The sequence below is a fragment of the Molothrus ater genome, chromosome 5 (genome assembly GCF_012460135.2).
Source record: "Molothrus ater isolate BHLD 08-10-18 breed brown headed cowbird chromosome 5, BPBGC_Mater_1.1, whole genome shotgun sequence".
NCBI classification, from domain to species: Eukaryota; Metazoa; Chordata; class Aves; order Passeriformes; family Icteridae; genus Molothrus; species Molothrus ater.
In genome coordinates, this window is record NC_050482.2 from 66,502,067 (window position 1) to 66,516,876 (window position 14,810).

The following is a 14,810-nucleotide window of genomic DNA, read 5'->3' on the forward strand; positions in this document are numbered from 1 at the left end:
GCAGCCAACATCAAGCTCAGGTGAGGAAGGTAAAAAAGTATCACTCTACAATGAATGTTGAAAATCTATGAAAAACAAAATTATTTGTTTAACAGAAAAAATGCCCGCTTTTGGTTATTCCCCTTGGAGCCTTGAGCCTCATTTGCCCATAGACCATGGCAGCAATGTCTCATGAATTTCTTCACAGAGGGAAGGGCCTCTGACTGTGGAGCAGATGGATGGCAGAAGTGTCACTTATGAGGCGTGGTACAATGCAGTAGGATCTGTTGTGGCAGTGGGATGCCACTTGTGATTACCAGGTGACAGCAGGTGCTGCAAGTGACACAACAGGTCCTATGACATCATTTTGTCCTCAGCAGCAGCCAGGGGGGCCCACAGCAAGTCACTTTCCCTCACCCCAACCAGTCCCGTTGCTGACATGCCGTGAACGGATAGGAGCCCAGGCACATACCAAGGGCTGCACTGATGCAAGCCATGGGGTGAGCCAGAGGCAACAATGCCTCCAAGAGCTCATGCAAACTCACCATGTCTCTGTCCTTCCCTTCCAGAAACCCAGACAAAGGGATCCAGTTCCTGATCTCGCGAGGCTTCATCCCAGACACCCCCATTGGGGTGGCACACTTCCTGCTGCAGCGCAAGGGCCTCAGCCGCCAGATGATTGGGGAATTCCTGGGCAACAGCAAGAAGCAGTTCAACAGGGATGTTCTGGAGTAAGTGTGGAAATCTCTTCCCCTCCTCCCTCCACTCTAAAGGAGTTGCCAGCTCTACCCCTGGCTGCACCAGCAAGCACTCCATGCCCCTTTGCCCCCACTCTTCAGGAACTCCACCATTGCCAGTCCCTATCTGGCATCCCCCACACATTTCCCAGCTATGTGTGTCACCCTTCATATCATCACTTCTCTCATTTCAGTCCTTCCTCAGCAGGCCTGCGGTCACCTAGCAGGAGCTCAGCACTGTCAGGTGGTAGAACAAGTACTGCTGGCAGGTTTGGGGGCTGGGAAACTCTTTGGCTGAGGTCTCACCCCATCCATATAAAGTACCTCTGATGCCTTCTGGGAAGTACTAAGAGAGACAGAGGAGGAAAAATATCTGATTCTTGCTGTGAGACCAGTCGGGAGAAGTGAATGCTGGCTACATATTCAGTTCTCTTTCCGTCCAGGTTGGAAATTGGTGGCCTTTTGAGTTGGTCCAACTGCATTATGAGGATAATTACAAGGTCCTGTTTGTGGTGATGAGGAGGCCTGCCTATGAAAAGATGCTACTAAGGGCTTGTCATTGCCACAGCAGCCATGGAGCACTGAGGAGCATCCCCAGTCCAAAATCTCCAACAAGCTGAGCTGCCCCTTTACAGAACAAAATCTGAGGTTCCCTTCCTGCTTCTGTTCAGTGGCTGCCTTTGCTGAATTGTTTCCTTCAGTTCTTTCACCGTCACCCTCTCCTGGTCACAAGCCATGCATCTCTCAGCCTGCACATCTCTCCTCTTTCAAGTCTGGTTCATTCAGAGACTCATTTCAAGGCAGGACCAGCACTCAGCTATGTCTTTCTTTTATTATGCAGAAGCACAACTCTTAGTGAGACCTGCCTTTCCATTAGACAGGAAGTCCTTTGCACTGCGTCCTTTATTACATTCTCCCAATTTTCCAAAATGTTCTCTATTTCCCTTGAATTTTGCAGTGGTTTCTCTTGAATCAAACCATAAAGAAACTCCAAATCCCATCCACATACTGCTTCTATTCCAGAGAAAAACTGGAGGATGCCAAAGTTCAAGAGCCAAATCTAGGCCTAAATTTTAAAATTAATTCCAGCTGCAATTGCTACTTCTTATTTCTGCAGGTACCCACGTGACCTTTGAGCCATCTCTTTTTTTAATATACTGTAGGAGTATTGATTTGTCCAGCAACAATACACATGTGCTGTCCAGTCTCTTCACACTGAGAACTACAATTAAAAGTAATTGCCTCTTTTTCTCCAGTAAGCATTGTGTGGGCTGCTTCCCCTCACAGATAATCTGCTCAGGTCCAAACCTAGCCTCTGCACACACAGGGGAATATTGCAACAACAGGCTGACACTTCCCTGTAATAGTAAATTTGGCATCATGTTCCTCTGCCTCACGTGGGACCACAAACTCAGTGTCAGCAGCTCCTGGGAGCAGTGCCTATTGCAAAGCCTGGTGTCAGCCTCCCAGCCTCAGTGCCCAGGAGCTGCTGCACTGGGGTTGCCTTTCCTTTTCCTGCATGAGGCATGGGAGCTATTGGAGCAGGTGGCCCTACTCCATCATGCTCATTACTCGCAGTTTCCACTGCCCCTCTCATGGTAACACTCCAAGTATTCAGTGAAGGAGTGACCTTGCCCATCCTGTTAACATCTGTAGAAAACAAGGCTCAAAGATGGGGACTGAGATGTTGAGGCTGTGTGTGCATGGATACATCTGGGGCAGGGACTCTGTGTACTTGAGCAGGTATCAAACAACTGGGTCTGAGTTCAGGGTTCAAACCTGTGTCTGATCTTGCCAGGCCACAGATGATATGCTTGCACTGTCAATCTGTGCTGCCATCCCCTCTTCACAATAAATGCCTAATTTGTCTTCCATAAAGGCAAAGATAAAAGTAGACTTAAAATATTTGTAGAATATTCTAAAATAGGAAGGAAAAAACATGCACATTCAGCTGGTTGTAGCTGTGCCATTTGAAGGTACTTTCTTCCTGTGCTAGTTCTGAGCTTGGGGGTATGCTTGAGCATAGTTGGTGAGTTTTGCAAGCAAATTTTTCATCAGCTGCTCGTGAGAGCTGGATGGGCAATGGCTGCACACCCAGCAGTGTGCCATGCATGGAAATAAGGCATTGAAAGGAGAAATCATGGCCCAGAATTATAATCCTGGATATTTTTCCTGTCCATGCTGCAGGAAGAAGAGGGCTGGCAGTGTAGTGTAGTATGCTGGCATTTCCAGTGCACTGTATCTCGAGGGCTGGTCACAACTTACGAGCTGTTTCTATGAGAGCAAGAGGCAGATCAGGGACCTTTTGGCATTTTAGAGCTGCCTAAGACCTTGTCTGGTTCTCATTCCCCATCCAACTCCCATCAAACTAGCTCAGGAACACTGGCACAGGTTGGGAGGACAGACTCTGCAAGGGCTGTCTCGCTGTCCCCACATCCACCCACGCTCAGTAAAGGTACATGGCATTCCCTGGAGAGCATGCAGCAGACAGAAGAGCTCATACAGTAGCTTTTGCACAATTTGCCCAATACCACAGTCATTTTTGTGGCCCAAATGGGCAGAAGAAGAACAGGCACTTAGTCCTGCTGAGGTCAAATGGCCAGGCAGGGTGGCCATGAGCAGGCAGTAGTGCTTGGACAGGCTGTGATCACCTGCAGTGAGGGAGCCTGTATGCAGGAAGAGATGTCTGTGCTCTTTCACATCCCAAACCTGACCCTGGAGCCTCCTCTACCTCCCAAAAGCAAGTTCAATTATTGATGCTACTTGCTGTGTTAGTTTAGCTTTTGCTTGATGTGAAAACTTATGTTGCAATTGTGTATTGTGAGCGATGTTTCTATTGCATCCAGGTTGAATTAACTCAGCTGCATGAATAAATAATAGCACAGCTCTTAAAACATCTGCAAAAGTGTCAGCCTCCCTTGTGCATTCTGAGGCAGGGCAGAGCTGCCCAGGTTATAAACTCCAGACTCAGCTGTATTGTCCAGACTTAGGTCTGTAGAACTCTGCAGAGTTCTCTTGGCTTCTGCAGATTTTGAAGCTGTGCTGGCTGACAGAGAAGGCTGTTCCTGCTGTCAAACAGCAGAGCTCAGGAGTGCAGGGTGGCGTTTGGCACTGTGAAGATGATCCCACTTTACTGCCACCAGTGAATGTAAAACTCCAGAGAAGTGCTATGCTGGTTGCAAAGCCTTTTATGTAAAAGGGCAGGGGTTTAGGTGAGGTAAGCATTTTATGAGGATTGAGCACTTTGGTGTGCTATTTTGCCTTCCCACACCTTCATGCCCAGCACCTAAATGCCCTGAAATTCTAATCTCCTTTCCATCTTCATGCTCTTATCTCTCAACCTTAAACTGATTTTCTTGGAACTCAAAAAAGGTGTCTGGATAATTCACAAGTAGTTCTACATGCTAGCCAGAGGAACAACAGAGAGAGCAGGAGATTTTCAACAGTTTCTGACTATAACTGACACACATGCATTGATAACACTGAACCACTCCAGTCTGTCTCTTTAGGAAGATGCAGTATGTAATTTCCTTGTATAGAAAAGACTTCAGTCTTTAAAACTAGGATTTATCTCACTTGTTGTTGGCCACCACCAAGTTTACTGTCTTCTAGAAATTTATGAATTCCTTTTGTCAATGAGAGACATGGGGCCCTCAAGAGTGTTGTTTTTCTCAGTGTGCTAGTTTAGTCTGGGTGTGCAGCTTTTAGGCATTTTGTGTTGCAGGGCATAAATCCCATTTATAACCTATTTTAAGCACCTCACAAAATAACCATTCACTGTGATCAGCATCCAGAAGGATCTAAGAAGATCCAGTAAGATCCAAGAATCTACTACAGGCTGTCCTGCAGCCAGTGAGAGGGTCACTGGAGACCTGCCCCAGGGTTTCAGTGTCTACCAGTCCAGGGAACACAGCTGGAGAGAGGTAGCCTGGCCCATTAAAGGACCTATGTGGTACTGAGCAGTTTTAATCAAATCTATTTGTCAAATACTGCAGAAAAATAATTCTGTTGCTTTGAAAAAGTCAGGCCCAAGTCATTAACACATAGTTTTAATATAAGACACGTCATCATTCTTGCATCCTTTCTTCATTCTGTGTTTATTTGTTGCTTTTGTTCTCCTTTCTTCATACTTTCCTTCACTTTAGTCCATTCTTCCCCTCCACCTGTTCCTGACTCAGGAATTACTTCCATTCATAGTTCATTCATGAACAAGATAATGTGAGTGATTTCATGAATGGAGTCAGCTGTGCTGGTACTGGATGGTTTGTGTTCAGCTTGTGGGATTTGGGAGTGCAGATGTGGCTGTCCTGGTGCACTTGTTGTCAGAGGAGAAATGGGCAGAGATTCCAGCAGAGGAGACATTGTGCTGAGTTGGGGTCTGGCTGGTGTTAGGAGTGGAAGTTGCTGTTGGAGACATTCTCCCTGGGGTTGAGGAGGTCTCCTGTCTGTCAAGCCTGTGTTGTCTTGTCCTTCTGTCATGGAAAGTCAGGGAGAGAGAAGCTGCTCTCAGAACATGCACAGCTGGGAGCCCAGCAAAGGGACTGCCTCTCAGAGAAGAATTGGGTTCCTCTTGGACAGACAGATGGACTTGTCAGGTTAGCCCAAACTACCCTTCTTTCCCCTTCTTACTGAGGATGCTACAGAGGGTCAGTAGGGCACTTTCATCACAGGAGGGTTTGAGCAGGAACAATAGATAAGGATGTGATGGAAACAGGACAGAGGGAAGTTTGTGTTAGGCAGTTCTGACCTCCAGCTGCAAGCAGGGCTGTGGCACACACCAAATGTAAGAACAGCCCTCCCATGCCAGGCCTGTACAGGCTGAATGTGCAGCTTGAGCCTGCCTAGTCCCCAGGAAACTCAGGAAGGAGTAGATTCCCAAGTAAGTAGCCATGTGAGCTACCAAGAGCCATGGGAGGGTGAGCAGGCATGACAGCCCAGGGCAAAAACAGGCAATACAGCAATCCTGTAGCATTCCCCAAAAAGGGAAGACTAGTGTGGGCATGGTCTCCATTGTAGAGACTGTCCTTCCCCTCCCTGGGGACAACAGCACTGGGACACACACCTGTGCCCACTGGTGCATGGAATCAGGGAGTCCTGCTAACTGTTCTTTCTGTTCAGTTCCCAGATGCAGGGCAGTCTCCTTCCAGGGAGCTGAGCTCTTCTACAATGCACCCAAATCCTGATTCACCTGCAGAAAGCCTGTAGAATTAGAGAGGCTGAGAAAAGGGGTGGTTTTTATTAAATATCTTTGTGCCTTGTGATTTTAAACTTTCCACCTGGCTGCCTCCCTCCTTGCTCCCTCCCTGAGTGGAGGCTGCAGGTTCATTACAGATGCTTTTAGCTGCATCCCAGCCCCTGCTGCATTGTCACCTGAGCGGAAAAGCTGGAAAATAGGTCATTACACTTGGGTGAGCAGATCCCAGCCCCACACGGTACAGCTGCTTCCTGTCTCCACTGAACCCTTTTGCCACAGGCTCTTTTGCCATGCTTAGCCCTGTGCTAAATCCTCACAGCTCTTCTGCCATTATGTCCACTCACTTTTAGGGGGATCTTTTCCCTGTAGTCTAGGAGGCTACTAGAGAAACAACAGCTAAGCATAATAATCCATCTAGGAGCCCACTCTTTGGTCCTGGAACCTGGTGTGGAATTCTCTGCTTGTGTTGCAAGGTGCCTCGGGGCACATCAAACTCCTCGTGTACACAGGTGGCCCAAGAGTCCTCAACCTCTACCCCCTTGTCATGAGGCAGGGAGCCAGCGCTTTTCCTGCTCACTTCAACAGCATGATCCAAATATCCAAAGTCATATCCTTGCAGATAGTGCGCTAAATGAATCTCTGGTTGCACTGTGAGTTCAGTTTGTGTGGCTTGTTGCAAGTTCCTGGGCAGGAAGGAGTTGAAACACGAGATTTTATAAGGTGATTACTGTGCCCCTGTATCATCATCTCTCAAGCCTCCTGGAGGTCCTGGAATACTCATCTTGCAGGTGTCCAGGTGTTTGTGGGAAAAGGAACTCAGCACTGGTTTTGGCATGTGCACATAAGTTTTTGGTTGATTCCTTGGATGCAGAGAGCCACCCACTCTCATATCCTTTGTCAGCTTCCATGGTCTCTAGCTTGGAAAGAAAAGACCTCCTTGCTCTGGTTTCACGAAGAAAAGTTGTGCTGCACTTCAGGGGATGTTTGACACAGTTACCAGAGTGCTTTGGAAAGATAATGCGAGTCTGTGCAGGAATCTTAAGCCAGGGAAGGCTGCAAAATTTCCAGCTGTCTAGAAGAGGAGGAGGAACATGGCAGACCCATAGCACAAGGCTGGTTGGCTCTTTGAATGGACTTTGCTGTGTCAAATTTGCACACAAAAGTAACAGACAAGTCTGACCCATCTTTTTTTCTGCCTGTCTAACAGCAGAAATAGCAGCTTGGTACCTGATGGCTCCTCTAGGAGCTGTTCTTCAGACCTTTGGCACAGGATTTGTCAGATAAATCAAATCCAAGCACAGGCTGACTTTGCTTGAATCAAACATTCTTCCTAACCTGTGCTTTCTGCCTGGTCAACTTTTCTCAGTAAGCAGGACAGGGGACAGCGTTCTTTGGGCTGAGAGACAAATGGAAGAGACTCCCAGGAACTGGAATTTACAAAGGAAACCTGCATCAGTCAATCTGTGAGAGAAACCCTCCTAGGAGAATCTGAGCATAACTCAAGTAGCAATGCCTGTTTGAGTTTGAAAAGAGCTGTGAACAGCTGCCTTGTCCTACTTGTCCTAATGAAGGCTCCATGCTTTCTGTATTAAGGGCATTGACTTTATTACTTGAGATTTGTACACAAAGGGGAGGATGTTTTAGGGCAGCATGTGTGGAGAGGGAAAGACTGCTCAAAGAGGGAAGGAGTAAGCAAAAGATAGATGATTTAATGCTGGGGGACTGAGGCTACTAGGGTGACCTTATTGGGTGTCCCTGGGGCATGCAAGCACACAGTGTTCACATGTCTGGAAGCAGACAATAGCAGCAAAATCACCAGGGTCAGTGCTGAGAAACACTTGCACACTGGAAAGGATTAAAAAATAATAACAAAAGCTCAAGTGCAGAGGTAGTTGCAGCTGTGAACACAATAACAACTAACAAGAGGAAAACTGTTTTTACTATCAACGATAAATTCCAAGAAGCAGAATGCCTTGATGTTAACCCAAGGGACCTAGTGTAAGTATGAGAAAAATAAAAATAAAAAAGGAAAGATGCAGTGAAGGAAGTTTTTCTTATTGCCAAGTGTTCCTGCAGTCCACCTCTTGGAGAGATAAAAACATGTTTCATAGAAGATTTCCTATGAGAGCAGCCCCTTTGATTCTCTTCCCTTGCTCCCTATTTGTTTCTGAATTTCGATTATATGGACTTTGTGCAGAGAAAGAGCCCACAATTCCTGGCTGAGGTTGTAACAAGTCCAACCTCAGGAGATACAAAGCACTTTTATGTTCAGTCTGAGCTCTTGGTAAGTTATTCTGCAGGTGTCAGCCCAGATAAATGATGATAACTCCTGAATCAATAAGGCAATGGAGGAATGCAGAGACATTTCTGAGTTCAAATCTCTGTCCTTCACCCATCTGAGGAATTGTGCAACAGATTTTTATTCTAGCAAGGCTGCACAAGGCACTCAACAGCTTAGGGCACAAACCACTTTCCAACAACCCACAGCAAACTGCAGCACTTAGAAATGACCAACAGACACAGCCCCAGTTTATCTCAGAAAGGAAGAAACTGGTAACAGCATATCCCTTTATTAGTAGAGGTTTCTTTGGCAAAATTTCCAGGTAATCCTGGGAAACAGAAGGATCCAGAAGATAGCAAATCCCCTCCCCCTCTTTTTTTCCCTATACCACTCCTCATAAAGTCCTGGGGAAAATTTCCTCCTTAATAACCTTCAATGGGGGATCAGTTTATCCTTTACCGCATGACATGTCCTTTACCCCAAACACAATACAAAAAATTAAATAAAGGGGTTAAAGGGGCTAAGAGAAGTAGCCTCCAAGGTAAAAAGCAGCAAAAAATATGAAGTTCTTGAATTTTTAATGCACTTCTAATGTCAAAGTGGCCCCATTAGCAAATTAGTGACTTTGTATTTAATGAAGGTTTAAAGAAAATGGGATTTTGGCACCTGTGATTTTCTTCAACTGTCAGACAGAAGTTCAGTTTTGAAAATTTATTTTTGGGAAAGAATAATGACAAGCAGGAAGATAAATTGTACATACCAAAGTCAGTGGAAAATAGAGTCATTCAATGCTTGTCTTTGTTAGAATAACTAGTTTTCTAGAGAGGGGACATGCAGAACATAGATCTAGACTTCAGCAAAGCTTTGGACATGAGAAATTTTTTGTTGAGAGTGGAAGAGAGAGAAATTAGCAGAGGAATAATAAACAAGGAAGCAAATTGGCTGATACAGACATTAGTGCCTACATACTCTGCTGAAATGGGAAGTTGGGCCTGAGGGACATTATGAACAGGGGTTTCTTTTGATTAATGCTGCAGTAATGACCTGAGCACAAAAGGTAGGAATATGCTAACAGAATGTGTTGAAGCCACATGAGAAAGGTGTTGTCATTACAAGTGACTGAAATATCATGCAGTAAGAATAAGAACAAGTAGATTATTTGACTAATACAGAGAGCAAGTACTGTAGTGGTAGGTTTTGGAGACTAACAGCAGGGCCTTTATAAGATGAGAATGCTTTAGTGGGAAATAAGAGAGGTGTCATGCCCTTCTTGGGATATCTAAATTGGCCATGAATTTCCAGTGGGCAGTGAATCACACCGAAATGCAAAGTGACACCAGATGAGCAGGTAAGGTTGCATGTCATTTCTGCACAACAGCTTCCATTTCCTATTTTCTCTGAGCTGATTCTGATCTTATTGATATTGATACAGATGTCTAAATATCTATGTCAATATAGATGTCTATATATCTATATAGATACAGGTAAGTATCAATACATATATATGTACATGTACTTTCTCTGTATATGCTCATGTGAATGTATACGCTGTCTGTGGTGTGATCTCAGAATCTCTGCTGCTCACAGTGATCCCAAGATGCATTAGAAAGTCTCTTTTCCCAGCCCAGCAGTTGAAGAAGGACTCTTCTGGTCTCGTTCTCAAGGTTGTTTATTGTTTCTTATCTATAAAATTCTTTCTCCTGACCTGCCGAGGTCTGTTCAGCAGGTCAGACAGAGGCACACTGACTGCCCTCAGGGCACTGTTATCTTTTTATACTAAAAACTATGTGTACTTTATTTACAATTACTTCCCAATACTTATCACATATGTTAGACAGTGAGTTTCTACCTTAAACCAATCCAAAAGTGCCAACATCACCTGGAACATGGAGGCTAGGAAGGAGAAGAAAAAAGGACAAGGCGTGCCCAAATTCCTCCATCTTGGGACCCCGAGCTCCCATTCTAAAAACCTCAAAAATCTATTTTTCACCCTGTGACAAACTAACCATTATTCTACTTAAAACTCTCTTGACTTGTAATTCTTTGTATAAAGGTGGTAATTTGCTCCATGGGTCAAGATCAAAGGCACAGGGGTCTTGGGCTCTGTGCCAAGGTCTCTGAGCTCCCCAGGCAGGGGCTTGAGTCCTCCAGGGCAGCTGGAGGAATTTCCTGGGTTTCGACAGTGTGATATGTATATATGATGGTGTATACACACACACACACACACACACACACACACACATATATATGTATGTATAAATATATAGTAAAGCACAAGAATTGCTCACCAGCTGTAGAATGCAGGAATCACTTGAGTGAAATCACTGCCTGTGGTAAGCAGGATCCAGGAAGCCGTAGTGATGTCTCAGGGCCTCTCCCATGGGATTTCCCTCGGGGACTGGGCCTCAGTGCCACAGTGGAGGAGCCTGCCTGGTGTCATCCACGGGAGGGTGTTCTGATGAAGGCTGTGTCCCCCTCTCACAGCTGTGTGGTGGACGAGATGGATTTCTCAGGCATGGAGCTGGACGAAGCCCTGCGGAAATTCCAGGCCCACATCCGCGTGCAGGGGGAGGCGCAGAAGGTGGAGCGGCTCATCGAGGCCTTCAGGTAAGAGCAGGAGCCCTGCAGCCCCACTGCTGCAACCAGGGGAAGCAAGGAACACAGCACAAGGCAAAAAAACCAGCAGTCATGGAGAGAATGTGCACAGAGTTCCCTTCCAGAGGTGGGGGATCATGGAGGGGCTCCTGAGGGATGGATTCCTCTGTGCTGCGTCACAGCTGTGGCCTGGTCAGAGCTTCAGTGGCATGAAGAGTACCAGGGGCCTGTCCTGATATGGCTTCCAGCAAGGGATTCCCTGTTCATTGGGAACAGGGAAGAGAAGCAGAGGGGCTTGCAGGGCTGCTTGGTTCTCCTTGGTGCATCCAGAGGAGTGCTGAGCAAGGCAGGCTGGAGCACACACCACTTGTGTACTGACACACTCTGGGTAGTCCACTCCTTCCTCACTTGCTTTTTTGCTTCCTGAGGACAAGAAGGCTGAAGTTTCAGTGGCTTACTTCAGCCATTGGGGGGGAAATTTGCCTTCAGAGAGCAGTGGGTTCCTTCTCTTATGTGTGAGAGGTGGGGTGAAAGGAATGTGATCTGCTTGTGGTAAAGCATTGCCAAGCTGGAGCAGAGGGCTCCCATGTGTGCATCCCTCCTGCTGCAGCCAGAGGTACTGCATGTGCAACCCAGATGTGGTCCAGCAGTTCCACAACCCGGACACCATCTTCATCTTGGCCTTTGCAATCATCCTCCTCAACACAGACATGTACAGCCCCAACATCAAGCCTGACAGGAAGATGATGCTGGAGGACTTCATTCGCAATCTGAGAGGTGAGGGTTCTGCCTTGATGTTTCTTTATTGCCCTCTTGCTTTTCTAAATTCTGCCTCGATGAAGGCAGGAAAAACCTAGTGGAACTGCCTTTCCTCAGGTCTTCTGCTGCTTGCCTGTGAGCCAGACATGGAAGGCTCTTTGAGATGCCTTCTAGGGTGCTGGGGAAGGGAAATTCTAATTAACTTTGTTTTCTGCAGAAAGATGTCCAGCCTTCTCAGAAACCAACCATTTTCCTTTGAGAGATGGCTTCATCTTTTAAGATATCTCATTTCTTGGAAACAGTCCATTGTATTAAATTTTCCTGTTGTTCAGATCCATCCTTCTTAGACCCTGCTGGGTTGTGCTAAACAAGCCCTACTTGCTGCTTTGAATATATGAACACATTTTCCTTTTATTCAGGCTAAATCTTCCCCTTCTTAATTGCCTGCAATTACTTATAGTAACTGTAGGCGTGACAGAGTTCATGCATACATTATTTCTTTGCAATTTCTGATACATCAGTTCCCCAAATCAATTTTCTTCTATTTTCAAGGTCAGTCTTTTCTATCCTGGTAATATATTGTTAAAAGCACTTTTTCAGATGTGGTCACAACATACTCATATATAGAGCTACTGCCTTGTTCTTATTTTCAGATCTAGTAACTCAGCTCAGTATTGTTTGGCCTTTTTGACATAATGTCTAGACAAATTATTGTCTAATTTCCCAGCCATATTCATTCCTAGGTCATCTTAGGTCAGCCATTTTCCAAGTTTCTCTTAATGCACATCTGCAATTCATATAAAGCTCCCTCAAAGTTTTTCCAGCATAAATTCCTGTCTTTTCTAAAGATTTTGCATTTTTCTGGGTTCCTTTGACTTGTTTCTTTGTCCTGATTTCTGTTCAGAAAGTGTCATCTGAGCCTCCCACACCTTCCACAATTTGTCACCTGGTTCAGACTAGTATAATGTGACACTGAGGCCCTCTTTCAAGTGAATTCCACAGATACTGAATGGGTCTGCTACCTGCCATCACCCCCTTTAGTATTACAATTGACAGCACTAACAAAAGAGGGGTGTTTTTTTAAATGTTAACTTACACTTAGAGTTGCCTAAAAAACTGTCAGTTCACACCACAATGAATTAAATCAGCATGAGGGTCACTCATCTCCAGCGTGCAACACACCCCAACTCATTAGAGCAAGTGAATGTCACCCCATCACAGCCAGGCAGAGACACTTCAATCCAGACTCACCTGCAGGCCAATGCCCAGGCCAGCAGCTTCAGCAGCCTGTGTTGGAATTGTTATTTTGGATACATTTGCAAGGACGTAGGTAAGGGAGCAGGACATCTCAATGCCTTTCCATTTTTCAGCAGGTCCTCACCTGCATCACTCAGGATAGTACATCTCAGACCAGGGAGCTGCAGGGAATGCAGAGAAAACCAATATTAAATGACTGGAGGAATTCAGTTTGGAGGAAGGACTGAAAACTTGATTTTCAGTGTTTGGCTCAGGGAAGGGTGAAAAAAAACTTTTCTGCCAGGCTCTGAAGGGTCAGATAGCAAAATCTGGAGAATTATCTAAGGAGACGTAAACGAGGAAAGGGGCAGGGTCAAGGCAGAGATACCACAAACAGAATAGCAGGAAAGCATTATTCCTAGGAGACAACACAGAAGGAAAATGGTGGAGGTCACCAAGAAGACAAGGAGAGATGATGCTTGCATTGGCAGCAAGAGCTGCTGAATCCCATCATAGGCCTTTTCCACATCTAGCACTTCTGATGATACAAAATCAATGCAGGGGTTACTGCTGAGCGGCCCAAGATAAATGAATGTGAAATTGTGGCTATAAAACCTTAGGGAACACATGGAAAGGAGCCACCATGCAGAGCAATGGAATAATGAAATCAACTGCATTGGCCTTAGAGATGCCAGTCTCTCCTGCTGGTGCATTAGATGCATTAGAGAAACAAAGGAGACAGCCTAAAGTGAAGTATTGCTATTCTCCTTCACTTCTCAGCACTGCACAGTGCAGAGGCAGTAGTGACCTGCCAGGGACCACTGGTTCTTCCCTTTCTTTTCTCTCTGGCTGGCCTGCCCAACATTTTCTGTGTTTGGCAGGGGTGGACGACGGTGCTGACATCCCTCGGGAGCTGGTGGTGGGGATCTATGAGAGGATCCAGCAGAAAGAGCTAAAATCTAACGAGGACCATGTCACTTATGTCACCAAAGTGGAGAAGTCCATAGTTGGAATGAAAACGGTGAGCACCCAGAACCCTCTGTCACCCACTCAGCCCGTCTGTCCCCACCTCTCTCCTTGGCCTCTTTTCTGTGTTTTTCCTCTATGCCTTTCTTCTCTTATGTAATACTTCCCTTGCTTGTCTCTACAAATGTACTCCTTTTTCTCCAAACTCTTTATTTCCTGCTCTCTCATTCTTTCCTAATTTTGAGGGATCTCCTTGGCCAGAGTTTACACTATCTAGTGCTGTAATTGTTTGCCCATGAATTTTACTGCAGGTCCTGGCTGGCTCAACTGATAGGTCTGCAGTGTTTCAAACTTTCAGGCCTTTTAAGGGTGTAGGAAGTAAAAGGCAAAGTGATAGATTACAATCTTATCTGTCTGTCTCTAATGAGTTCCCTAAAAATTGCTGGGGTTAAAAGATCCCCAAAGTACAGACATCTTCTTTGGGCAGTAACCAATCTGTAGTGCAAGAACATACATACTGTTATCCAAAATAAAGCAAAATGATTTCTCAAAGCCCAGGAAACCTGGAGATGTCCAGTGGGGTGAGAGAGGATGAGCAGTACCCAAGGACTGGAAGCCAGAGATAGGATGTGTGAGGGAGAAGGTTGCATTTAGTCTGCCCTCTGATTGACCCGGATCACAAAGGCTTTCTCTGTTACTGCACCGGCAGGAAAATTGACGGCAAGGAGCGGTGCTGAGGGGAGGTGATTTGTCTGGGCAGACTGGGTGCAATTGTGTCACTGGGCAGGGTTGTGCAGTCAGAGGGTGGGGGAGACCCCCAGTGGCCCCTCCTTGAGCCCCTGCCGTGCTCCCTGCAGGTGCTGTCGGTGCCCCACCGCCGGCTGGTGTGCTGCAGCCGCCTCTTCGAGGTGACCGACGTCAACAAAGTGCAGAAGCAGGCAGCTCACCAAAGGGAAGTCTTCCTCTTCAATGACCTGCTGGTGGTGAGTGTGCCTTGGCAATTAGGCACTGCAGTAATAAAACCTGCCCTGGTTTCTGTAAGGAATTCTGAAACCAGCCCACA

At 46.1% G+C, this 14,810-nt stretch overlaps 1 protein-coding gene across 5 annotated transcripts in view; it reads left to right on the top strand.

The window, feature by feature from the left end:
* The window catches only part of IQSEC3 (IQ motif and Sec7 domain ArfGEF 3), a 99,788-nt gene that overhangs the window by 71,515 nt on the left and 13,463 nt on the right, over positions 1-14,810 (top strand). For all 5 annotated transcript variants that reach the window (XM_036400979.2, XM_036400982.1, XM_036400981.2 and 2 more), the window contains 5 exons: positions 549-710; positions 10,676-10,798; positions 11,397-11,563; positions 13,663-13,802; positions 14,605-14,730. In XM_036400979.2, the coding sequence (XP_036256872.1) occupies positions 549-710; positions 10,676-10,798; positions 11,397-11,563; positions 13,663-13,802; positions 14,605-14,730 (718 nt within the window). The remainder of the gene's footprint in view (positions 1-548; positions 711-10,675; positions 10,799-11,396; positions 11,564-13,662; positions 13,803-14,604; positions 14,731-14,810) is intronic.